Below are 26,897 nucleotides of genomic sequence, written 5' to 3'. Positions count from 1 at the left end.
ATTTTTCTGAAACTGGTGATTCAGCCAAAAATTATGGGGTTCATCTACTGAATATGTTGATGTCTGCATCTGCACCTGAGCAAGAAGCCTTAGGGGCAATATAACCTATGGAAAGAGGTACATTTGAGGTGTGATTAAAGCTATTTTATATTTATATTTATATTAAAGCTATCCAGAAGAGGTCAGAAGAGTGGCACCATGTAAGTATCCATTTCTTTTCAGGGACTATGGAGTAAACAGATCAAATACAGATATGTGCATTGCAGACTTCTAAAGCTACTTGAGGTAAATCCCACTCGTAATGCTGTTGTTTAAAAGCTAGATGCCTATGAATACCATAGTCACCCTAGGTAATATTTGTAATCAGTAGAGAGAAAGGCAACTTGGTCTAAAAATATACAATAGGTCCAAGTAGTCATCTGGATGAGTGTTCTCTCTATCAAATGTAAAAGGGACCTGTGGTGACTAGGTCAGATTGAGATAAACAGCTCTTAGATGTCTAAAGATAGGTGAGATGAATCCTCTGTGAAATGTGTTTTACTGCCACCAGTTTCCATGAGATATTATCCCTTGTGATCCTCATGCATTATTTAAAGTCCATATATCATTCTAGCACTCTGGAATAATACCAGATTTCAAAAGACACACCACTGTAATATAAAGATAAGTAAGCAGTACTACTACTTGAGAGCACTTTCAAAAGATAATGATAGTCCTTCCCTGAATTATTGCAACACAATGTATTTGTGAGTATATCAGAAAGCTGATCCATCCTGGATCCTTTCATATGCAGGTCAGACTGCTGCTTTCCCACACACAGTTACACAACCCTCACAATATGATGATAAGTAATGTTTCATATATCAATATAACACTCTCCTTATGGTATAGCAGTATAACACTCTCCTTATCGTATAGCTAGCTGTTCATAGCCCTAAGACTGTGCTAAACTAAATAAATACATGTTCCCTTTTTATTTTAAGGCCTCCTTTTACTCAACCAAACTCCATGTAGTTCTTAGGGAATTCCAGAAAGAGAGGTGGGAACACTGTCTGATACATTTGCTTTTTTTCAAGATAACCAACCTAATGAAATGTGCAAATTCATAAGGGATCTAATTTTAACACATGTATTAGTTGTTAAACCATCACTAGGAGAAAACTAAAGAGATGCTGTACAGAATACACTAAAGAAGGGTGAAAAAATGTTCACGAGTTGTGTTTCATTTCACTGGTAACAACTGTAGAATACTGTTTCTTCCCATGAGGTTAAGGCATTTGGCATAAAATGTGCATAGCTTTCATCCTCCCATGATCATGAGCACTAGTTTGGCCAGGACTTCTATCCTTCACCCAGAAAATGGCTTAGTTAATTATTAGCTTACTTCCATCTCTCTTTCTCCCACTGTTTCTAAGGCAAGGTCTGGTCGGAAGGGCTTCACTCCTTTGCCGCTCTCCACTCTGTAAAGTTTCTCTAAAGCAAGAAAAAAGATGCAAAGTTTTAATCAAAAAAAAAAAAAAAAAAAGAAGAACATTCCTTGTGGATAGCGTCCTGTGATGTGTTGCAAGTCACTGTTCAAACAGAAACCTTGAAGACAGTTCCTTTCTCTTTGATGTGAATTTCAGCTCTGAAGCTTTTCTAAATAAATGGCACAAGATCAAAACAGGTTGGCTTGAAGGCCCCTGTAAGCAAAATGAATAGGAATGTACATGAGTATTTATTGGTCACGGTAGACATGGTTATGGCATCTTCCCAAATGAACGTTAGGCATTATTAATGTGCCTCTCAGCATAAAGTATAGCAGTAGTAAAAAACAAAGCTAGGAGCCCACTAGAATATTGCAACTTGATCAAAAGTGTGGAGAACCACAATTCTCATCAGATCAGTTCAAGTCATCCTCTGGATGCTCAGCTTCCTTAAAACTAGGATATTAATATTTATGGTATAAAAACATTGCAGTTGTTAGTTCATTTGCACTCATATTCATGAAATCCATTCTATGAAAGTTATCTGGATTCTGAACACATCAGAATGCAGGCTGCATTTGCACAGCAATTTAAGCACAGTGACTGAGAACTAAAGCAGAAAATTTCTCTCTCTCCCTCGCCTCCAGACCTCCAGAGTTCCAGAGGAAGGGAGTACAAAAAGGGAAGCACTTTTTGACCTCTAGGGAAGAGAGAGAATCTGCAAGTGTGAAACACATATATTAATAATGTCTGATTACGTTTGGGAGACAGTTTTGCCAAAGAAAGCATATAATGATGTGAGGAAGGTTTGTAATCGTGATGGTATGTCTAGAGTAGCTAAGGATGCCTAAGCATGCCCAGTGTGCGTGATCACCCTAAAAAGATGAAGTAGGTTCCAGCTTTGTGGTACAGAAGTTACAGACTAGAGAAGGAGTAGGAGACTTTAAGAGTCTCCAAAAGTGGAAAGAAGTCTCCTGTGGACTAAGAGACAGAAGAACCTCTGTAAGCCTCATGTATGCAAGAGGAATGTGTTAAATTTCCATGCTGCACATACACCTGAGAGAGGAAGTAACAACAACTATTAGCAACACTGCAATTAGCCAGTGGCAGAAAGTAGTGGAGCAATGAGGCAGCTTGAGTTGAGTGTCGGTACATGACAAGATTTCAGTCTTGAACAGTGAATGAGGTGTTTCTGCAGAAGAGTGGAGCAACAGCTGGTCTAACAGCTATCTCACAAAGCCGTCAGTGAAGAGGACTATGACCTAGTTACTTCTTTGTGGGACTTCTTTTCACTCATTAATAAAAATAGTATTATATGTTAAGTTGATCAATACGTATTTGCAGTTTGAGAGAATTTGCTGAGTACCTGAAAATTGAGTTTAATTTTCCTGTTTGTAGATGGAGGCTAGGTACAGAGTTTTTTAAACAGCTTAAAATTCAAACAGTCTTTGCTGCTGCCAGTGAAGTCCTGCAGAAGTGGTTGTATCAGTTGTCCCAAGTTATCAGTATCATGTCTTCTAACTTGCAGAGATTAATTTCTGATAGCCTTTCTGATTTGTTCTGATAGACTTTCTGCAGGAGACTTAACAACAAATGAATCTAACGTGCAATGGGGACGTTTCCTTACCTATTACCATTGACTCTAATTTGGTATTCTTCCTGTCTTTTTATCTTGGATATTTGAAAATTAATGGTCATCCTAAGCCTGAGCTACTCTCTTCCAAGGACAGATGATGCCATAAACACATTTCAGAGATATTTGAGTAAGTATGGTCTACCCTCTTGCTGCTTTGTCTTGGCTAATGAATTAATCCAGACTTTTAAATGAGTAGCCACTTCAGAAATATCTAATAAGTCATTCCTTTCTGTTACATGAAATCTGATGAACTACTTAAACCATGCTGAACATATTTACTCAAACTGCAGAATCAAAACCCATGAATAATATCAGAAGCTATTAGAACAGCAATAGATAGCTTAGACATCCACTAATGATTTTAAGAAAAAAGCTTCAGGGAGAAAAACAATCTTCTTACCCAATGGAAAACTTAATATTTTCACTGAAGTTTGGAAACTAGTTGTTGTGTGTTTTTTTTTTTCAAGTTACCCTGAATCCAGACTCAACACAGGACTTACTGGGTTTTAGGCCCAGAAGGTTTACTGCTGTCTTACTAAACATGTTGATATGTGTGACCATCTCTAGCGGCAGACAGCCTGCACCTAGAAGTGCTAAAAATACTTTCAGCTGGATGGATTAAATTAATGCTATTTGAATAGGACAGTTTTTCTAAAATGACAAGATAGTGTCAAGACACAGGTCAAAGTTAAAACAAGGAACGAGATTGTGACTATGACAGCCATGGTCAGACGAAGACCATCGTGGTTGCCACCACATCTCAGAACCACAGTGTCTGAGGCTAACACAGACAGAGTGTAACTACTCAGAAAACAGTTAAAAGAATGCAGTTTGCTCTGGATTTGCTTTGCAAGTCAAAATCAGGAAGCAAGAGCATTAGTCTTTCCTTTCTCCATCTATTTTGGGGATGTTTGTAAAATCCTTGCATTCATGAGGATTGTGGCAGCCTCTTCTCAAAGATAAGGAGTAGAAGGACTTCTCTTTTCTCTGTGCTGTTTTATTCATATGCGGTTCAGGAGACCATCTGTCACACAGCATAAAGTCTTGAAGAGTTTGGTCAAAGGGCAACAGGCATTTCTAATCTCTCTTAGATCCACTTTTATATTAAAGAGTTGGTGATGTGAAATACTGTATTTTCCCGGATATGAACATAGATTTGCAATAATGTGGGATGATGAGCCTGGCCCAGATGTTATTCTGAAATGTTACTCAGGAAAAGAGCTATTAGGCTGGCCAGCTGCTGCTCTAGATGTTTTAACAAATGTGAGGCGGATCTATCAGGATGACTCAGAGATAAAGGCAATGTCTAAACTTGTTGTTGGTAACTGTCACTAGGAAAATCCCAAACCCACATGCATTTATGGTGATTGTAATGTTGTAATAGACAAGAATGCATGGATTCTGGACACTGGGACTGTCTGGGCTGTTAGCCACATTGTCACAAAATGCACAAAATGGGGTTTAATGGGTGCACTACAAGATGATATTCTTTTTCTGACAGAAGAGAAATTACTAAAGTTAACTTTGACAGGCTGGAATAAAGTCTGAATTGCCGGTTTTTAAATGCCAGCTGTTCTCATGTCATGCTGCTGAGTTTTTGTTGTTCTGTGTTGACATTGCTGATTTGTGATGCCTAGTTTGAGTGAATTACTAGTGCACAATGTAGGGCACAACTCAATAGAAAAATTGATCCTTTAAATGTTACAGTAAGTCTGGACAGCTCTGTATAATATTAACTTCTGTAATGCTGTGGCAGAGGTGGGAGAGGGAGGAGAAGGGGCAAGAAAACTCAATAAAAACCTTATTTACAGAAAGAATAGTGACAGTTGCCCCACAATGATGTCTTTCAAACATGCTCTTCATCACACAGTGAAAGAAGGAGTGGTTCAAACACCTACAAGAGACAGTGCTTTTCACAAAAACCTGTGGGAAATGGGCTACTTACAGCTGCAACATCCTGCAAGGCTACAGCAGAAGAGAAATTTGTGGATTTACCTTTGGTGTCTCGGCAGTGTCCACTGTAGAAAGTCTCTCTGCGTAGGATGATTTCTTGGGCAATGATCCCATAGCTGTACACATCACCCTTCTGAGATACATCAGCATGACGGAGGTGCTCAGGAGCTGTCCACAGGTCTGAAAATCCAGATGACAGTGGGAAAAAAGATAAATGGGTAAGGGAAAAAAGGTAATTGAAAAGGGTGATCCTTCTCAGTGTATTCATTTTTTCTTTTCATATCAAAACCAGAGCCCACTGCTACTGTTTATTTGCCCATTTAGCAGTTATTTTCAGAGGCTAACATCAACACACGTTGGATAAACCTCTGATGTGTTAGTTTGCAATTGTTAAGGAATTTTCTGAAACTACTATTTTCCATTGTAGGTGCAGACCCTCACACCTCCAGAAAAGTTATGCTTATTGGCAATGGACTTGCTTTTCTTAGCTACCTCACATAGGCTTCTTAGAAATAGCCCATGCATCTGTATAAGACCAAGGAATGCCAGTGCTAATAAAAAGAGCTGAGGCATAAATTCTTGAGCCAGATGCACAGAGTGTGTTATACAAGATGTCAGATGAGAAAACTGTAATATTTCCTGGTGGCCCTAATATCATGACTCTGCAGAAATAATCCCCAAGTGCCTTTGAGCTTGACATAAATATTACCAACTCATAACCACTTTCTTTCTACAGAAATTATTAATCTGTATTTTTAGTGTACCAAGCACTATTGAACCTCAAGACTAGAATAGTGCCATGGTATGACAGCATGGCATGAAATGCTGATGATGTATCATAACAGACAGACAGTGACCCTGAAGACAGTATTATGATATCAGGCTGCAATGTCCAGCCACAATGAATCTGTAGATCTCTTGTGAAGCAATAAGTTTTCTTTGAGAAAAGCAGTCTAGTAGCCAGAGATTTTGTGGTTGCTTGTCAAAGTGTTTATGAGCAATGAAATAAAATAAACACATTAAAATATTATAATAATATAAATTTAAATGCAAAATTTGCAAAACAGAGAATAGAACATTTTCATTCAGTGCACTTTTCCTACTCTTCTTTTATGTTCCCATTGCAACTCTTGAGTATGCTTATGTCTGAATGTAATTTTTTTCTCTCACTGCTTATGTGAGCTGTTAGTGTGAAGCCCTTGGATGCTGAAAATATTTCTTGCATCTCAGCCACATGTGAAACGTCTCCGTCTTCTCAAATATAAGTTGAAAATTCATTGTCCCCTTCCTTCTCATCCTACACTGCCTAATTTCTCTACCTGCTAATAATTCTCTTTGATTGTGTTATTTAAGAAAGAGTTTTCAGATATAATTTGTAATGATGGCTGCTACACGAAACAAAGTTGTATTGTATGTTTTGTACTTTGTACAAGATGTAATTAGGCCCTACTGTACTATGAATATAAGAAAATTCCACTGGGTTGGAAAGCATGAAGGAGAGTCTAGCTGGGTATTGTTTTTACCTTTCCGTGGAGGCAGAATTGAATTACAGCCAAAATCAGTGATCTTCACTACCATGCGATTGTCCACTACACAGTTCGTGGATTTGAGTCGACCATGAACTTCTGTTTTGCTTGAGTGCAGGTAAGACATCCCCTGTGGTTGTGGTAATAAAAGAGGTAAAAGGCAAGACTATGTGTGAGACACTCAGCTGTTACCAGAGTCAACAAGAATATAAAGTATTAGCATAATATGTGTCCAAGTAATTAAATGGCCTTCATCAGCAATACACATGCATAAATCACAAATCCCTGTCATGGAGGGAGAGAAGTATTATTTTACAGAGAAGACTTTCCAAGATCACAGGAGCAGTCAATGTTAAGAAATGAGGATGGATCATTAGAAGGATCATGTCTTAACTAAAGATTATCCTTCCTCTTGGTTAACAAAAGCCTGACATAGCATCTTGGGTTTTGATGAGATTAGATCACAACTGGGGATTAAGGAAGTTTATTTCCTCCCTCCCACAGAAGCTTTGATTTCAATTGAAATAAATGTGTTTTTTTGGTGAATCTAGTACAGACTTGTTGGAATGTCAAACAAAGTATGTTTCCAACTACACGTTCAACTAATGGTCACCAGAGGTAAGAAGAATTGCTTTTTATGTCTGTATCACCTTTGAAGATTACCATTCACCAGAGACTCCATTTAGAAACATTGCAGCAGATCCTCTTCTGCAAAGCAGAGGACCATAGCAGGGGCAATGTATATTAGATGATGTACTATGGCTTATATAAGGCAGGAGATCAGACTAGATAGTCATAAGGGTGTCTTCTGACTTGAATGTTAATAGTTTTTTTCTGCACCAGTCAATATACATCAGCTATCCACGAGCTAAACTGGGAAGTGAGCACCATGAGGACGGGCCAATATAGTTTCAGCTGTACGTCCTGAGATTCTGACTCTTGACTCATAACACACACGTGAGTACAAAGGTATGTAGTTTGCCACTTTTTACTTATCACCTTCAAATTTGGTTCATTTAATCTAAGACATCGAATGTGGTATAATACTTGGGCCAGTATGGAGATGTAACACAGGGCCAGCACTGATTCACATATCAGGAAAAGAACATCAGTAAGTGGGTGTAAGATGAGGAAGGAAGTAGGTATGCTAATTTGCACCCTCTTGCTATTCTTTATTCTGTTTCATCTCTCTCTTCTGCAGTACTTTAGCTCACACCTACTTACAGCCTCCTGCTGGTTGTTTTTCTTCCTACAGTCCTCTTTTCTGCAGCTCACTATATGAATCGCAATCTACATTCTGTGGAAGCCAGAACAGGTATGTTTTATCTGCTTAGTTTCTTCTGTGAACATGGCTGGGTTTTCTTTCCTTTTGGCACCTTTCTGTCCTTGGGAATGGACCAGTAAGTGCTACAAGAGATCATTGAGACATGAGCTGAGTTTTGGGCACAGCAGATGCATGTCTGAGACACAGGCAGCCTGCAAGAGATGCAATCCCTTGAGAATGTGGTTGGACTGGTTATCCTGGGCCTGTCTAGACCCTGCCAAAATTTACAGAGACTGTGTTCATGCTGTATCCAACGAGCATGTTTCTTGATTAAGCATTTTTTATCATGCAGCCCTGCTGACACTATCCAGGATGTTTTGCCTACTTCAGGGTTTATTTGCTCCAGCTGTGCCTTCTTCCTGTTCCTGCTTACATCAGCCAGGAAATATACCCATTGCTATAGCAGAATTCCTAATAAGATTCAGCATCAAATGGCAGGCAAAGGTGATTTTGATTTCCTTATACCAGGGCTTCCTTGTTAACAATTTCTGGAGACACAAGTCTTATAGATGTGCCTGATAACACTTTCCTCTTTCCTTCTAACTATGCTGTGCAGCTACCTGAAAACAAGGAGCCTGTTAAGAAGCCACAGTGTGATTTTCAAAATTTATACTGACTTTCAGTGAGTGCAGCACTCCTAAATCATTGAGGCACTCCTGTAACCTCTGCTATGAAGCTTTAGTCTGACTGAGACTTTGGAGTAAAACACTTTTCCTGACACAGCGCTAGACTATTACAATCCCTTGCACAATATCCTGCAGCAGCCCCTTATTTAATAAACAGTCTTGCAATGACAATGCATGCACTAGTAACTGCAAGGCTTGATTACTGCAATGCCTTCTTAGCAGGCCTTTCATCAGATCTCTTTTGTCACAAGTACCCAAATACATGTAGCTACAGGTGGTGCCTTCAGATCTGGAGAGAGTGGGAAGGAAAGAAGGGAAGGGAAGGGAAGGGAAGGGAAGGGAAGGGAAGGGAAGGGAAGGGAAGGGAAGGGAAGGGAAGGGAAGGGAAGGGAAGGGAAGGGAAGGGAAGGGAAGGGAAGGGAAGGGAAGGGAAGGGAAGGGAAGGGGGAAGGGAAGGGAAGGGAAGGGAAGGGAAGGGAAGGGAAGGGAAGGGAAGGGAAGGGAAGGGAAGGGAAGGGAAGGGAAGGGAAGGGAAGGGAAGGGAAGGGAAGGGAAGGGAAGGGAAGGGAAGGGAAGGGGGAAGGGAAGGGAAGGGAAGGGAAGGGAAGGGAAGGGAAGGGAAGGGAAGGGAAGGGAAGGGAAGGGGGAAGGGAAGGGAAGGGAAGGGAAGGGAAGGGAAGGGAAGGGAAGGGAAGGGAAGGGAAGGGAAGGGAAGGGAAGGGAAGGGAAGGGAAGGGAAGGGAAGGGAAGGGAAGGGAAGGGAAGGGAAGGGAAGGGGGGGAAGGGAAGGGAAGGGAAGGGAAGGGAAGGGAAGGGAAGGGAAGGGAAGGGAAGGGAAGGGAAGGGGGAAGGGAAGGGAAGGGAAGGGAAGGGAAGGGAAGGGAAGGGAAGGGAAGGGAAGGGAAGGGAAGGGAAGGGAAGGGAAGGGAAGGGAAGGGAAGGGAAGGGAAGGGAAGGGAAGGGAAGGGAAGGGAAGGGAAGGGAAGGGAAGGGAAGGGAAGGGGGATCTACAGTTCCCTCTTTGCCTACCCCACCTCCTCCAAAGTATTAAGGGCTGCTCTAGGAATAGTCATTGCTTGACTAACTATGCCAGGGAATAGAAATCACCTAACTTGTTCAGAAACACTGATGCAGCAGCTTCTGTGCCAGATGAAGAGTAGGGGAAGTACAAAGACTGTTTGAGCAACGGTAAAAGCAGAGTGTTGGAAAGTGGTGATGTGGAGAGGGAGGAGTGTTTCAAAAGGAAGGCAAAAGAACTGCAGGAATTGTTTTTAGGGATGTTAACAGCCTAGAGAGATGGGAGAGGGCTTGAAAAGGGCAGGTGCTGGAAAAAGCGGAACAGGAGCTGAAGGGTCATGAAGTGACTTAAATAAAGCAAGAAGCCGATCAAGTAAAAGCAGGTTGCCTGGAGGTAGGGAAGGTGCAGTTTGGGAAAACCAGTACAAGAAGTTCATGGTAATGGCTAGGTCCGAGAGGCACCATCACAGCATCAGGTCAAGGAAAAAGAGAGGCTGACAGATCATCCAAATGGCTGTAAGTTGTCAGATATTCCTGAGTATGTATGAGTTTTCAGGAAGGTTTTGTGAACCATCTCTCCTTACATGGCTAACATAATAATGCTCAGGAGCCATTCCACAGAATCAATGCAGTGTTTCACCCACCCTCAGAGCCCACGTCCTCATTACCAATGGTGCAGTGAATGACTGGTTCTGAAGTCCTGGTCCCACCCAATACAGTCACTGGGTATTTGGTCACTGCCTTCAGAGGGACTGGGATTTTCCCCCTCTCTCATAAACAAATCCAGTGCCTATCATCATTTTCCTCGAAAATACCTGAAGGTGAACTGCAAAGGGTTAAAAAGTATCCTGCTTTTTTGATATGCTAAAAGGAGGAAGGGAAACTGTACTGCTGCTGTTTAAAATGAAACTTAATGCTGAACGTTAACTGAACTTGAAAGTCATTAACAAGGCCAACAAACTGTGACAATTTGGATTAAGGGGGTTTTAGTAAAGAGCAAGATTTTCAATATCTCTTTAGAACAGACACAGTGGAGTCATTCATCATGGAGACCATGTCAGAACTGAAGCGTGTAGAGAAATGGAATGACTATCCAACTGCAAACCAGCAATAGGAAGAGGACAACAGTCAAGCACTAGCAAAAGAAAGAGTTAAATCTCTGCATCACCAGCAGAGAGATAATACATGTGAATTGCAAAGTTTCCTTAACTACTAGCTAATCAGATGCAAGTCTCTAATGAAAAATAGAATTTGCTTCATTGCGTGTATTGATTCTTCCTACTACAAGGACCTAAAGTGCAAATATCTGCCGAAAGTTACTGAAAGCACGTCTTGGTTTCTGTACAGGATGAATTTCTTCCCTCACTGCCCGAAATGGATTGCCCTAGTGAGAAACTAGACTCTATGATGAGTGAGAAAATCAGGATGCTAAATAAACAGAGCTTGTTCAGAAAAATAAAAAATTGATCCTGTTTTTGGGTACAAATTGCAATAATTCCATCATTTTGAAAGAATGAAGTTTTCCTTTACACGCCTTACCTGAGGCCAGTCAGCACAGTGTGTTTTGCAGGTCTTTGACTGCCCAGGAGTCACAAGAACCAGAGCCCAGTCAACAAATGGTAACCCTCTGATTTTTGGGTGACATATCTTTGGGGCATATTTTATTATTTATAAATATCCTAAAGACAAATCTGGCCCCCATCTGCTCCTTCAGTCTGAAAGCCACCGGCTCTTCAGGCCTCCTAAACCTATTACTAGAGGAGGAAAGAGTGGGCATACAGTTCTAACAAGGAAAGGAAAATGCCCTTTCCTGGTTGCTGCTCTTCTCCAGAGGATCCATTTTGCAAGAAAGGACAGGTAGATTAACATTGACCTGTCAGTAGCCCACTTACCTTGGCAATATCGTACATGACAGAGATTTTAAATTCCCAGTCCATGAATGTGCCATCAGGGTAGGAGATTTTATCATTTAAAACATCCTGTAAGGCAAGGAAAAAAATTGGCTCTAATCTACATTAGGGAAAAAGCAGAAGACAAGTTCTGAGTATCACACAGCCTTTCAACCAAGGACTGAAAAGGATAGCCCTGCATATTAGGAGTACATGCACTAGAGCAGGAGTCGACTCAGAAGACAAAGAATATGAAATAAATTTTAGACTTACACAGAACTGGAAAAGTGAGGAGTCTAGAAAAGAGGCTTTTGTGTAATTAAAGGTAAATAGTGAATTTGCTCTTAAAGCCAAGATAAGTCTTTGATAAAGCAAAATTGCTGAAACAGAATGAGTAAGGTATGTAAGAGGAAGGGAAAGAAAACTCTGTGTGTTTTGCGCTCACAGTCCAGTTCCTTCCAACTAACTCATGGCCTTGTAAGTTCAAAGTAGACCGTTCCTTTATCATAAAGAGCCAATGATTTACAGTTAATTCCAGCTACTGTGATTTCCATTGCTAAAAGTAAGCCTCCATGAGTTTACAAGAAAATAACCGGGGATAGAGCTGTTATTTTACTCCCTTGCTGTGAGCTTGTTCCAGAGTTCACTACTACTGATCAAAGTCTTTGTACGGACTGAAAAGCAGAGACTATTTGTACCTGCAGAAAATCTGATGCTACCATGCTGTCATGATTAGCTTTGAAACATTATTTGTAATAATAAACCCTAAATATTTCCGTACTCTTGCTGGGTAACGGTTTATGGTTTCTGTTTATAAAATGCTGTCCCTTACAGAATGGGATTTACCATACTGTAGCCTTAAACTGTTTTTCCCTTATTAATATGGAATATATTATTTTCTCTGTCTTTTCAAACTCTGAGGCCACTGCAGGGGCTGCAAGAGCATCAGCAGAGACAACAGCTATGGCTTGGAAAATAAAGAAAACATGATATACTATATGCTCCCAATAGGGAAAACAATACAAATTGTATTAACAATATTAATATGTATTAATAATTAACAATACAAATTGCCTGGGCACAGCTCTGCCTGTACTTCTTTGCTTGCACCTCACTGCGTGCTTTGGCTGCTGAGAACCATCAAGCTGATGAGAGCCACAGCTGGGAAGTCTGGGGAGAGATAAGCAAGGGAGAGGGACCTGAACATCAGAAACCTGTCACCAATTGCTGTTGCATGAGAGTCAGAGACACAGAGCAGGAGATTATTTTTCTTTCTTTGAAATTTGACCACTGTGGGGTAGAAGGGAACATGCAAAATTCTTTACCCGCAGAGAACCTCTTTCACAGTACTCAATCACTGCAAAGATCATGGTGTCTATCTTCACGGTGCCATAGAACTTGGTCAGGTTGTAATAATCAATCTGTAGAAGCTGGAACAGAAACATTACATCTATTTTTAAAAGCAATCTTTGTTAGTACAGAAACACAGGTCAAGGATGCTTGTGTGACAGGACTTTTTATCTCACGCTCTGATAAGATGTAGGAGTTCCCTTTGAACCAGTGTGGACTACGCACTGAGTGAAGGCATTTGTCATTCCAGAGCCTTCTGGATTAGGGAGATAAGAGTGGTTGTTGCTGGTTTCTGCAAGTTAATTCCATAGCTCACTGTAATCTCCATTATTGCCTCTCCAGTCAAACTTCACAGCTGATCAAAATAGCCATTATGAGAGACAGAATGTTGTGAATCAGTCAGCAAATGAGCAAGTAATAAAAATGTAATGATGCTGCATGATGTTATGGACTTTGTCCATATATATAGACAACTGTAGTTTACTTTGAAATATTTTAGAGCTTATTGAATTCAAAGTATGGCTGTGTCATGTAAAAAGGAAAATTGTTCATTCAAAAAAATGCAATACTGCAGCCAAGTTCATCTCTCATGCTGGAAGTGTCTATGCACAAGTCAGCAGAGAGTTACTTATACTAAAAGATCTGCACTTGGCACTCAGTAATAAGATTTAACTACAGCATTCCACTACTAATGAATTAGCACGATACAAGCAAAGAGAGCGCATAGTCTTTTGGCATTGGCTATAAAAATATATTTAGCAATGCTTTATGACAATGCATTAATTACTTCATTCATCCTCAGCTTCACTGGCTTCAGACTCTGAGCTGGTGATGAGATCACAGAGAGAGAGAGAGAGGTCACCAAGCAATATACTTTGAGGAATTCATTACCCATCCACCTCACAAACATGCAAAAGCACGATTGTTGGAGTTGTTTATCAAAAGCAATGACTTCACTCATTGGCTTCATCCCACCCTGCAGAGTCCAGTTGCTGTGTGCAACATTTACCTCATTCAGTTCAATTTTTTGCTTCTCTGTGAAATTACCGTCACTGTTTTTGAGATCCTTCAGAATCACCACCTGAAGAAAAAATACCAGTGGAAAATAACTGTAGTTTTAATACAAGAGCAATTCATCCTTCTTTTCCAAGAAATGCCCAGACAGAAATATTTCAGCAACAACTGCCTACTGCTGTGCTGTTGGAGTTTCAGTTAATCAGCTAGTGAGCCATGGAGTTTCATTTCCCTCAAAAGATTTAGCACATAGATAGGAACTATTTAGAACTGTCAGTGATGCAGATTTTAACTCAACATGAGTATACCTTAATCAGGCAGATAAGACAGCTCAAATGAACGTACAAGAATTACATGTAAATGACCTATCCTCTGTTAATCCATTAATCTCTGTGGTATCATAGTGTATCTATCAGATTTTTGTGCTTTCTGTTTCCGTTTCTGCACTTTTGGACCAGGCCAGGGTTCATGGAGTCTGATATTTTGCTTCCTGGCAGAAAGCAAAATGCAAAGCACCCGATGTGGCTTATTCCTTGCAGAAACTCAAGCCATTTTGCAAGGTCAGAAGGAAGGTGAAGTTGTCTCCTGAACTCCAAGGAGGTGCAATGTCTCTCACCAAGAGCTGTCCTAAGCAGAGGAAGGAAGCATATAGATACTCAGTCAGTTTACCTTCTTGTCATATTTGCCTTGGCGCAGTCTCTGGGTGGTGTCACGTCTCTTATCTTCGTCAATCTGAAAACAAAGAAGGATCATTAACTTGCAATTATCACCTGCTCCCCACGGCAGGTTCAGAGAGAAAGAAGTCATGTCAGTATGTGCCATAAGGCACATAAGGCTCTCTCTAGGGAGTGCCACTGCACGCCACAGAAAGTGTGGAGCATCCACTCAGCTCCCACAGCTGCCATGGCCTCCACCTACTGCTTCTGTGCAGTGACTTTAACAGATCACAGTCCTACCACAGCCATAGCCTGCTCTGTAGTCGGAGCATGCCAATGCCCCAGCATGTCTTTAGGAGACAGAATCCAAACCCAGCCTTGCGCATCATGCTCCTCTTACCTTCAGACTGACATGGTTTGTCTCACTGGTCTCCAGAGGCAAGATTTTCTCGGGTGATATATGGGACCATTTCTTCCGCCGACGCTCATTATCTCTCCTGTACTTCCTGGGAAACAAGCAAACTTCAGAATATCCTCCCAGAGAACTGAAACCCGCGACAGGAGATTAGGACATGGAAGCTTTGGGATGATGCAAGGATGAAGTGTCAGGTTGACAAGGCTCAAGCACAAGCCCTGTGTCTCTCACACAGTTTTCCACTTTGAGGCTGCTCTTATTCCCATAACTTTGGGAAAGCCTAAATGCTGATTCAGTACCATAGATGTAGTAGAAGAACAAAAGAGATTTAGCAGAACAGCTGCTGGGCAATTGCCAGAGTCTCAAGGGAGGTCAGAACAATTTAAAGTACAAAGGGCTGTCTGGGTTTTATATGGTTTTCTCCTCTGTGTTATTGAATGTACTCTGAAGGGAGGTGTCTCAAACAAACATGAGCCAAAGGAAGTCATGGCATCAATGCTGGGTGGTAAGAACTGGTGTGAATACAATGCCAGGAGAGGAGGTAACAAAAGTGTTGTGATGAGATCCCTTTTTGTGTATGTCCCCTGTGTTCTGCATATTTTGTAAAAATGAGGGAAGTGTCCTTGGAGCTGGAAAAAGGAAACTGCTGTCTCTCTTGCAGAACTTCAGAGCAAAAGCTGCCTTCTCTTAGAGAAAAGCTGCAATTATACTGATACTTATCAAATTATCTATTTACCTGTGCAAATCCTTCCTCTGTAAAAAAAGAAAAAACAGGCAACAGGACTGGCTAGAGCAACTGCAAGGGAATCCCAACACACTGATGACTGCTGGCAAATGCTCCAAATGGGAGAACTGATGGTATTGACTAGTAACGTAAAGGTTAGATTTTATACATCTGCAAATATGAAAGAGCACAGACCTTTTACAACAAGTCCAAACTGTTTCCAAACTTTTGTCAATTTTCATAGCCATTTCAAACAAATTAACTTTCCCTGTCTGTTTATATGTTAATGCTTATGTAGAAATAGTTAGCTCTTCCATTTCTTAAGCACATCTGGATGTGCAAGAGTTGCATACCTTTGTCTTTAATTTTTCTTTATGAAAAGCTTTAGTTCACAAGGCAGATTAGTCCACTCAAAATAAGGGAGCCTGGGTAGTAACTGTTTCTAATCAGGTTTTCTTAAGACATGATTTTCTCCCTTTGTCTGAAGCTCTTTGATACATAACAAAAATGGGTTCTGAGCTACTAAAAGCAGATGCACAGGTAAGGCAATTTCTTTAAATATGAAAGAAAATCATATATTTTTGAAATGGAGTGACTTTTCTTCCATCAAACATAGATGCCATTGATTTCAATTTCTGCATTTTCTGTCATGATAAAGATGAATGGCTTTACTCAAGAAATTCTAGCTGTTAGAAAAGTCTATGTGTGAGGAATTGGACTGAGTTGGAGGAAACTGAGAGACAGAATGCATGCATGCAATGAAAACACCAGAACCTTGTGGTATTTTGAATCCCACAGTGACTCAAGACAGAAACCTCCTTCCAGATTGAACTTTTATATCACCAGTAGGTTAAAGAAACATAACAGAACCCCAGGTGGGCTAAAGGTGGGCAGTAAGTGGAAAAAGTCTGAAGACTGACCTGAGATATGAGATTCTGTTTATGTGTCAGGATCAAAGCTTTTAAGCAGATGCAAAAACTCTGAGCCCTGCTGTATCTTCACCTTTGGTTAGTAACTTGACATATCAACACTAAAGATGCAAACACTACCTGGCATATGCTAATCAGTTCACAATGAGCACAACTACCTAAGTGTGTAGGGTAAGGAAACGAGTAGCTCTTCAAGGAGAAATCAAAGGCATTGCCCTGGGAGGAAAATTCTTCAAGGACAAACAGAGGGACAAGGGAGTTGGTACCTTAGAATCAGCAAAGAGATTATCAGAACCAGAATCACAATTCCCGTGAGTGTAAAGACGGCAATAGTCAACATGTGTGGGCCTGCAGAAAGGAAAAATTAGAAAGTAAACAACTTAATGGAAGACAGTGAAAAATAATATTCTTTTTCAATTTAAGAAATTACCGTCACCCACACATGCAAGTTGCAGTAGCTAAACAATGATATTCTTTGGTCATATCCAAGTTGAGAGGCTTGGTAAAGCCCAGCACTCCCTAGAGATGACATGCAGCTGCTCTCTTTCACTACAGGATGAAGTATGGCCCAGAGCAGTGCAGTCTTATAGCCCCACTTGAGGCATGGACACTCTGTAGGGAATCCAGGTGGGAGGTGAATTTAACAACACACTCTCTCACATCAGCTCAGCAGCAGAGCTTCCAAGTGTTTCTCCTCTTTAAAAAGAAACTAAAGTAGTCGAGGAATAAAAATGACTGCTTCCTAGTAACCACATTCTAAAAAATTAAATTGACAGATAACTTTGTAAGAATAGATGGTGGCAGCAAACCCAGGATACAACTCTCTGTGGGGTAGGGATGTACATGGGGTAAGGGGTTGGCCATTTGTAATCAGTTACAAGAAGGAAGGAAACACTTTCCCCAAGCATACCCAGTGTTTAATACAAAATGGGCTTTTGATTGACTCACTTAGATAAGGCTTTTTCTGAACTGGGAACAAGGATTTGGTCCCTACTGTTTTTATCATTTAAAGCAATATTCAGTGATGACTTTCTGATTTAGGCTTTACAATGTATGTCCTTTCCTTTCCAGTCCTGCTGAGCACCCACCTAGCAAGAAAGACACGTGCCTCTCTGGCAGTGAATTTCCCACAGCCATCACCTTTGTCACACAGAGTCTTTACTGAAATACTTTGCTTCAGGATGGGATATGCCTGAAGACCACAGATTCCATCCAGAATTTCAGCTGTAGGATTGTGGATTTGAAAGGCATTTCTTGCAAGGACTTGTTATCCAAGGGGAGGTCAGGATGAAATCATGGTGCAGCCTTTAATATAAGCAGACTTTTCAACATGTCACAGATGGGTTCTCCCCTTATCGACCCAGTTGTTTAAAGTCATCCTATAGATGTTTTAAACTGAGTTTAAGAGACTGTGGGCTCATTTATGAACTCCTCTTGTAAACACTGTGTTGGGATAACAAGTGCTACTGAGTGGACTGTGCTCTTCAATAGCAAGTACTTACTCTATAGAGGGAAATTAATGTGCTGGCAGCACAAAGCTAATACAATGTTCTTGGAAACTGGCAGGTGCCAAACAATTTAAAAATTGGGCTGTTCAGGCATCTGAGGACTTAGGACACGCAGAAAACATGAGGGTCCTATCCCTGAGCAGGCAAGCAGGACCGACAAGCCTGGGAATGAACTGACTGTATAAAGTTGTAATTTTTATTCTCTTAATGTAGTACAGTTAAATGGCACCTGATATTCCTGTCTTGGTTCAGTTCATGGAGCTCAGGGGTACTGGGAAGGAAAGCTGTGGCCACCAACCTCCTTTGAAAAACAACATGCCATTAGAGCAGAGCTTCATCTGGTGGGCACACATCTAGAGTGCATCTACTCCACTCTGAGAGCCTCTCAGGCAAAGAAGGCAGAGGAAAATCTGTTTTTGCAGATCACCGTGTTGGTGATGGTTAGGAAAGGAGCCGAGCTACTCAGCCTTACTGATGCTAAGGCACTTCTGGATGTGCCCAGGAAGAGAAATAAAGGCATACAGGAAAATGATAAAGAGTAAAATAAAAATAATAAAATATAATAAAAATGAAAATGAAAAGCAACAAGATACTCTCTAGCTGCCTTCAGAATCAGGCAGCAATTAAGCAAGAATTTTGAACACACTGTTGTAGGTGTCTGCATCCAACATGGAACTCAGTTTAGGAACTCCTCTGGATTTTGGACCCAGCTTTCTGTCTTTTTTTTCTGTGCCTCACATCTCCCCACCTTCCATGCATTCATGACAGCATCAGTCTCAGGGTCTTCAAGTAACTGTTAATACTAGTCTCACATTCTCCTTTGAAAACTGTCTGCACTACCATTCCCTCTCACCAGGAAAGGATATCGTCACCTCCATAAAATGACATATACAGGAGAACTTTTGAAGCAACTTCTTAACAATTCTCTGAGAGTTAAGCTTTATAAATAGGGGTTTATAGCTCCAAAATCATCAGGCTGATTTTTTGTTAAGGAAGCCCTGTGGGACCGCATTTTCGTGTTCCTGATACTCTGCTCCCACCTCCTGGCTGCTGGTGTTACAACTTGCAAAAGCATCCCGCATCACAGAACAGCGTTTTTAGGTCGCCTGGAACCAGAAACGTTCGTGTGGTGAAGGCAGACCTCATCCGTGCTTAGAGCGAGGGTTAAAAGTTTCTGAATAATGGCACTATGTGGATGAAATCCCTAATGTTATAGGATGCCAGGAGGGAGAAGGGTAGCAGAACTGGGTCAGCTGTTCTCAATTACAGATTAGGAAGGAGCAGGGCTTCGTTTGCTGTATTTACTCACCTCCCTAGAGGAAAAATACATATTTTTGGTTGGAAAGTTTTGACTGGCAAGGCGTAGTGATTACTTAAATTTTGGCTGTAAAAAGTTGCCCTTTGAGAGGATGTATTTATTTAGAATCACACTGAGGAATGCTTATTTTTAAAAAAGAGAAAACAAAATAATCAAGTGCCTGTGGGAGACAGTTTTGCTTTGGTTTTGTATAGCCTGGCCACAAAGTCAGGCCTTCATTAAGCTTTGAATATTAAGCTATCAGTCTGTAGACACAAACTTTCTGCAATTGCCAAACACTTTTGTTTTGCCCTTGTGCAGCAGCTTCAAACAAGGACATACTCAAGGGAATGTATCAAAGATACAGAGGTCCTCTGATAACACAATACATGTGGGGCCCAAGGGATGGATGAGAATGGGACTGGAGCAACACTGAGAAGGCTGGGGCCTGGCAGCACGGTGCAGGGAGCCGGTGCAGGGAGACCCTGGGCGGATGCATGCAGGTTGCTGTCTGCACAGGCAGTCCTTGCAGTCATACCAAGGAAGACCAAAGTGGTGACCAGAATTGAAAGGTGAGAGCTCTGCTCATCCCAGAGCTGCCTAACCTAGGTCTTGTCAGTGCTGCTGAATCTTCTGTTTCTTTCCTGTGGCTGCTGCCTGCTCCTGGCAGCTCCCATGGGTCCCCACAACGAACCGCTGCTCCTGCTTCTTGTAGGAGGGGCAAACCCTAATCTGAAACCATCTGATTTACTTTACTGAGGAATCAAGTGCACACCTCAGTGTGAATGACTTCTAGTTAGCAGAGAGTGCTAGTTCCTCCACTTATCAGTTTGTGTTATAAGATTACCTAACGGAGGTAAGCAGCACAACAAACTAACGGAGGCCTTAGGCAATCACCATGGTACCTTTGGACGCTCACTGGTGGGAATGACTCAGGTAAACACTCTAACCCTCGCAACCACTGCCACTGCAGTAATTTTTATCCTGCATATCATACCTCGAGGAATATGCCTTTCCGTTGCCAATCACCATGTGGCAGGAGTCCAAAGAGAGAAACAATCCTACTCGGCTCTGATTAACAGGGCTGCACTCTGCTATGCTGAATAACAAGGGAGTTCAACTGTTCTATCCAGGAGTCACCAAAAACTCAAAAGAAAAGCAGGTGGTGATTTCTGGGATTTCAGATTCTATTTCTATGGGTGAAGATCAAGCAATAACCTAGTTTCCCATTTTCTTTCTGCGAGGAGCCAGCTCTTCTAAGAGACATCTCCAGATAATGAGAGAATAGAGCCAAGCTGTGAATGGGAAAAGAGCTGATTCCCACGCCCTTCCCTCCTCCCCCTGTCTCTGGTACTGGGTTGTCTGATAGGAACAGGCTCGCACCAGGAAATTGTGTAAAGGACAAAGCAAAAACTCCCTGAATCTGCACAGTGCTATGTCCTCTCTACAGCTCTCTACAAGGAGGATAAAGGGGCAAGCAGAAGCCACCATGCTGCACTAGGGATATAGAAATGCAGAATCAGATAACTCATGATAACCTTAACCCTACTGTTTTTCCTGAGCAGTCCTTCAAGCAATTTGCACCACCACGATCTTCTAGTGAAGCATTTATAATACAAGCTGACCTTTTCTCAAACATGTCACAGCACTCCCCACAGTCATTGGTACTGTGTGGAGTCTTTGAGAGACTTGTTAGTGCCTAAAGAGAAGTGCAGGTTTAGAGATGGACTGGGTGCAGAGACCATGAGGCAGGGGAAGGAAAGGTGATGGTCTGGTCTGTTGCTAGCTCCTGGCTCCCTGGCTGGGGGCAACTGGATCTTAGGACTGTGGTACCTTACTTGGAAGACAAGGTAGGTTTAACGGGTATCTCACCAGTGCTTGGAATATCACTAGGCAGCCTGTGGCTCCTCCAGATGAAATCCGGACTGGCAGTTTCCACACGTGTCTTGTTCTTGTGAGTGTCGAAATACAGAAGAACTTTGAACTGTGGGTGTAGGAGTGAAGAAATGCAGTCAGCAGTAGTGCTCTCCCTTGTTTGTCCCTTGCTTCAAACTACTTTTAATAAATGTATTGCCCAAACTTCAATAGAGTAATTCTTGCTCTTTCTGCTACAGTGGTGTGTTCTTCAACTTAGCCATGTATTTGGCTTCCATATTCCTTCTCATTACTTTCTTTTCCTTTAAAAGAAATGCATCAACCTCACAAAATACTAGCTGCACTTCACTTACTGAATCACTGGATGACATCAATCCTGTCAATCTCCAGCACTCCTCTCATGACCCTCTCCCAGCACGCCCAGCATGCCTTGGCACGCCACCACTTCTGCTGTGGTTATTTTCATCATCCTTATGCAACAGTGCAGGGCATTTTGTTTCTTCTTTCATATACAGGGTGGAACAATTACTCCCTGGACATACGTACCTCATTTGTAGACTGTGACGTGTACAGCAGGGTCAAATTGGTATCAATATCTCCAAATGTATCTAGAGTCACAGGACCCTGTGCGCCTGTGGACACAAGGAATTAGTCAAGAAGGCTTGCGTTCTCAGAAACACAAATATGTGGCAGGAAGAATGGGATAAATAAAAGGATTTCTGATGCCCATGATCTTTCTCTTCTTCATCTACATGCTAGAGCACATATCAGCTTAGTGTGGCACTGCTTCTCCCTTAATAGCATGCCACATTTTCTCTACAAAATCCAGTAACTGGTGTTGAACTGACTGCACTGAAGAGGAAAGTCTCCCTCTAGCCATAGAAAAGATATATTTGTCAGGTTTCTTCAGCATACCAAGAATGGCAGAGTAACCTCCCTTGAAAGGACAATTTTATAGGTGAGAAGGGAAATAGGCTGTTTCCCTCTGCAGTTTGAGTCTATCAGCAAGAAAGGAAATGTAGAGGTACTTTCATTCCTCTCACTCTTTTGAGAGCTACCTGCTAGGCTCTAGCAAAATTATTTTAACCAGGTTCTTTTTCCCTTTAACATCTTGCCTCCTAATGTCAGCAAATGTGCACATTCAGAAATTGCCTGTGTAGCACATTCCAAGGATTTTAGGGTGGAACCTTCTAAGTCCCTCAGCATTGGCTTGACTTTGTTCTCATGAAGCCAGGCATTTCAACAAGAGCACAAGTCAGGCCAGTACCCACCACTAGAAAGTCTCCTTGAAAGTGACCCCTTTTCACCTTGAAAATTGGTGCTATTTTTTTCATGGTCGACCTTCTGCGCATAAAAATAATTATTGCATGAACTCTATATTCTGCCAGCCCTCATACAAGGAATAGTGAAGGTGATTCAACACCTTTCACTTTTAGGATTTTTTTTTATACTAAACCTATAACTGATACGTGTCATTACAGTACAAGAGTAATTTGAGATAAGGAAAAAGGTCTGTGCAACTTACCTTTCAAACTTAGAATGAAACTGAAAAGATGACTTCACTGATATTCAAAAAAGGATGCAGACTCCAGGAATAACTAGCATAAGTAAACTATTTTTTTTTTTTTGCTGGTTTTGGGATACCATAGTTAAAGCAAAGATATGTCCAAAAATCTGTTAGGAAAAACTGGGAAACTTCTATATATGTGTTCTCTGAAAGGAGGTGGGACATATACAAAGGTTTGAGTAGTCATTTTTGTACAGATCTCTGATGTGAACTGACAGCTGGGACTTTTAAGCTTGTGGCCTACAAAAGCCCTCTGGTGCTAGACAACTTGTAAGAACAAGAACGTTGACTAAGAGCCAATGCATTGCCAGCTGGCTTACGTTTTCATCACAGGCACCCAGGCCTACAATGGCTTTGTGAACTGGGAAAAGGTTGAAACTAATAGGTAAAGCTTTGCTAAGTGGACTTCAGAGTTGTTTGAACATCAATCATATTTCATAACTACTGGCCTCAAGTCAAGACTAGATCTTTGGTACAAAGCTTAGAAATGACACTGACTCAATTTGACAACCTGCGGAGAGCTGAAAATGAGACCTGAATGCCAGGCTATCTGTGGAGAAAGCATAGACTCTGAAACCCACCTACACACTTCACTCTTCCAGCTGCCTTTTCATTTTCCAAATAGTCTCTCTACAGAGAGTTCAGTTCTTTGTCAAAGGAATGACACCAGATTCAGGCCTCGTCCCTGTCCTCAAACTCTGCTGTCCAGGAAATTCTGTCTCTCCTACTTCTCCCACCTCTTCTTAGACAACAATATTCTTCAATGTTCTTTGTACTTCAGATCAGCATGAAAAGGCCATGGCCCAGAAAAGTCTGGTCCTCAAATCAGCTGTTGCTAATTGTAACGTTACACATTTTTATCATTTCGACTTTCTGCTTCTTGTATGTTGCATGCACTGAGGTAATTCTGCACATGACTGCTATGCAGAGCTTTTGTTAATACTGAAGATAACATGCTTGAAAAAAACAATAAAAAAAAAGAAGAAAGAAAAATAAGAGTGGGAATAAAACTCACTGAAGGGCTTGAACTTTTTTAAAATAGCAGGGGCTTATCCTAAGAGTGCTTAAAAACAGATTTCTTTCCTTTCTTCAATTTAGTGAACCCTGCTCACGACTGGTCATTTTTACCTTCAAATGTGATATTTCGGAACTCATTGATGAGACTGAGAGGTAACACAGGTCTCTGAGAGAAGATAAATTTCTTCAGAATATGTCCAAAGAGCAAGACTGCATTGTAATAGCCAATAACAAAGTCATCTTCCATCTAGAAGAGAAGAAAAAGAACAATGACAATTTGAGAGTTCATATTTTTATCTTAAAGCTACAATATCTTTGTTGATCTCCATTTGGCAAAAACTCCAGCATGGAAGGCCAGAATCTGAATGATGGGCAATGCCATATCAGCGTTGTCTCTTAGAAGAATAAAGGTGTACACAATATATTTTTGGTGTATGAAGACAGGCAGTTGGGGGAAAATTTATGAGGCCCACATAAAGCATTGGCATGCTGATCCTTGAGCAAAGGATTCAAGAAATACTACGCTGTGGGTTCTGGGCAGGTGTGCTCAGCAGGACCCAAAGCCTCTGGCTTTGCATTAGACTTCCTGTGCAGATAATCTGGTGTGATGCCAGTGAGTCTGGGCTTTCAGATGGCCACAGCTCAGGGACAAGGAGCTGTGCCAGAATTTCCAGCTGCCTGCCACAGAGCTGGTACCAAAAAAAAAATTTGAGCCTAGGCTGGGAGATCTGGAGACCCTGTAAATCCAGCCAGAAGCTTTAGGGTCTCTGCTGGAGAGCTGGAATTCAAAGCCACAAATCCTGGGAGGAACTCTCACACAGAGTCTGGTTCCTGGGCAAACTGCAGGAATATCAGTTTCACTGAACAGATACAGGGTTTGGATAGTTTCTGCTTTTCAGGAAATAAAAAAATAAAAATAAAAATAATTTTAAAAAAGTATTTCCTAAAGAAAAAAAACCACTGTTTTCTGAGAATTTGAAAAACTAGAATGTCCCTGGGCAGAAGCAGTAATGGTTGCCACCACTTAGGTATATCTGCAGACAAAAATCTGATCTTTCCATGCTCACATCCTTATTACAGCTATAGATCTTCCTTCAGTGATGTTTTCCAGTTACATAAGATTGTCAGTCACCCAGAAGTGGAGTCAGAAAGTTATGTACCTACAAGTCTCCCCCAAGTCCCATGAACATGACACTTGCAGAACATATGAAAAGCTTGACTAGTACTTCACAAAACAGGAATATGAGATCCTGAATATTTGCCTTATGACGTTGTATTTTTATATAATTGCAGCAGAATGAAATGTCATTCTGCATGAATGTAATAAAATATCGGCAAAAAACACGATGAGGGATGATTATACTACATTTTTCGTTTTCATTTCCTAGTGCATGAACATGAATGAACTGAAGGCAATAATCAGATATAAAATAGTGTGGTTACCAGGCTGGTGTCCACAATCTTTGCAGTACTTAAGCTGTGATTAGCTGGTGGCAGAGTCAGGACAAGTACATTCTGCATGTAACGGGCTGAAGTGTTGTTTCTGAAGTATGTGTTCCTGCAAAGCAAAGTGCAAAACCCCATGAGTCAGCAATATGGGCAGTGGTAACCATGACAGAATCATTCTACTTTCCCCTTTAAACTACTGTTTAAAACAGTAGTTACATAAATAAAATTTCATCATAGACAGAACCCTTCACATTGTTCATTCCCTCATGCCAGCTTCTGTGCTTACATTAAAAGGTAATATCAAAGAGATCTGGCAATCTGAAACACTGAGCCTGCAGTGAATTATTGTTATTACTGTAACTGTTTGGTTTCTGTCCTGTTTATTTCCTCCTTCCTGGAACCTACAGCACTGGAATTTGTAGTTTCTTCCTGTTATTGTGCATGTTTCTGACCTGTTCTGCATTCTTTTACATGTTCCTCTAATTTTGATATTTCCTGCTAGAATTGATCACAGCAGGAGTTGCACTAAAAACATTTAGGAGGAGGGCATAAAACAACTAGAAAGATACAGAGGGCAGCTTATTGATTTGTTTAATTCAGTGAGATAGGAAAATTGGGGGAAACTATGTGAATTTGAAAACTGTGGTAGAACAAGCAGGAAAGGCTGTAGCTTTCAGGTGTCTTTGGTTTCATCATCCTGACAGGGCATCTGAAGTGCCTCCCAGACTGGCAACCACTGGATTCACGTATTACAGAGGAATTTAGCAATGCATATTAATGTCAAGTGGCAGCATCTGTCACTTCTATAGCTAGACGGATTAAAAACTCACTGTGTATGAGCATTCTCTAATTATTCATGCTTGATAATCCTTTTATTTATTTCAGTAAGTACAGTATTAAGAGCTTTTGGAGACCACAGGCTCCACTCCTTAGCCATCCAGTGAGATCCTGACTACACAACCCTGTCCCTGCCTTCCTCTGAATCTTATGACTTTTACAAATCCTGGATAATTTCAAAGTACTTTTCATTCAGTTTTGGACTGAACTAACCAGATGGAACGGAACCTTCATTAGAGTACACCAGACTGGATAATTGTGCAGAATCCCACCTCCCCTGAGGGAGGCTTAAACACTGCGTGTGTTCTGGCTGCAACAGGACTCAGATCTGACAAACATTTAAATTCATCACTTCGTCTGAGGGTCTTGACACCTGTGGAAACATAGCACCTTGCCTACTGTCTTCTCCTGTGGCTCAAGCCTGGATCTAACATATGTCTGCATTTTGTTTCTGTTTTACAGAGATGAACATGGTTTGAGATATTCAGGAAAACCAGAGGGATATGTAGCAAATTTAAGGAGGGCAGCACATAAGATGGTCTGAGGCATCTGGGCATACCAGAGGATAAATGTAACATCAGAAAAATCTGGGCATGGTTTTGGGCAAGGTCAACTAGCTTTCTCCCAGACCATGAATTCCCGAGGTAATTAGTAATAGAAAGATTAAATTGAACAACAGAATAGTTAGGCCGAATACTAAGGAACGTCTCTGAAAAGTTAGAGTTATGTAGCTATAAAGATGTTGCTCATCAGAAGATACAACTGTACCACCCTTTTAAGTTATTTAAAAAGGAGTAAGTAGATGCTAGAAAACTATACTAT

General features: G+C 41.1%; 1 protein-coding gene and 1 long non-coding RNA gene across 3 annotated transcripts in view; one reads left to right on the top strand and one right to left on the bottom strand.

Annotated features, from left to right (window-relative positions):
* GUCY2C (guanylate cyclase 2C) overlaps positions 1 to 26,897 on the bottom strand; it is a 45,443-nt gene that overhangs the window by 9,208 nt on the left and 9,338 nt on the right. For both annotated transcript variants that reach the window (XM_048078886.2, XM_066993853.1), the window contains 13 exons: positions 25,233 to 25,347; positions 23,901 to 24,036; positions 21,752 to 21,837; positions 21,203 to 21,314; positions 16,792 to 16,873; positions 14,858 to 14,963; positions 14,471 to 14,533; positions 13,797 to 13,868; positions 12,763 to 12,867; positions 11,441 to 11,527; positions 6,579 to 6,711; positions 5,098 to 5,235; positions 1,385 to 1,473 (listed from right to left, as the gene is read on the bottom strand). In XM_048078886.2, coding sequence (XP_047934843.1) covers positions 1,385 to 1,473; positions 5,098 to 5,235; positions 6,579 to 6,711; positions 11,441 to 11,527; positions 12,763 to 12,867; positions 13,797 to 13,868; positions 14,471 to 14,533; positions 14,858 to 14,963; positions 16,792 to 16,873; positions 21,203 to 21,314; positions 21,752 to 21,837; positions 23,901 to 24,036; positions 25,233 to 25,347 — 1,324 coding nt within the window. The remainder of the gene's footprint in view (positions 1 to 1,384; positions 1,474 to 5,097; positions 5,236 to 6,578; positions 6,712 to 11,440; positions 11,528 to 12,762; positions 12,868 to 13,796; positions 13,869 to 14,470; positions 14,534 to 14,857; positions 14,964 to 16,791; positions 16,874 to 21,202; positions 21,315 to 21,751; positions 21,838 to 23,900; positions 24,037 to 25,232; positions 25,348 to 26,897) is intronic.
* On the top strand, positions 1,432 to 11,487 carry LOC136790376 (uncharacterized). The gene is made up of 3 exons (XR_010830219.1): positions 1,432 to 3,229; positions 4,973 to 8,349; positions 10,569 to 11,487. It is a non-coding gene; the product is annotated as an uncharacterized lncRNA (long non-coding RNA).

Source organism: Anser cygnoides, chromosome 1, assembly GCF_040182565.1.
Source record: "Anser cygnoides isolate HZ-2024a breed goose chromosome 1, Taihu_goose_T2T_genome, whole genome shotgun sequence".
Lineage (NCBI taxonomy): Eukaryota > Metazoa > Chordata > Aves > Anseriformes > Anatidae > Anser > Anser cygnoides.
The sequence above is the reverse complement of the archived record's forward strand: the minus strand, read 5'-3'. Positions and strand labels throughout refer to the sequence as shown.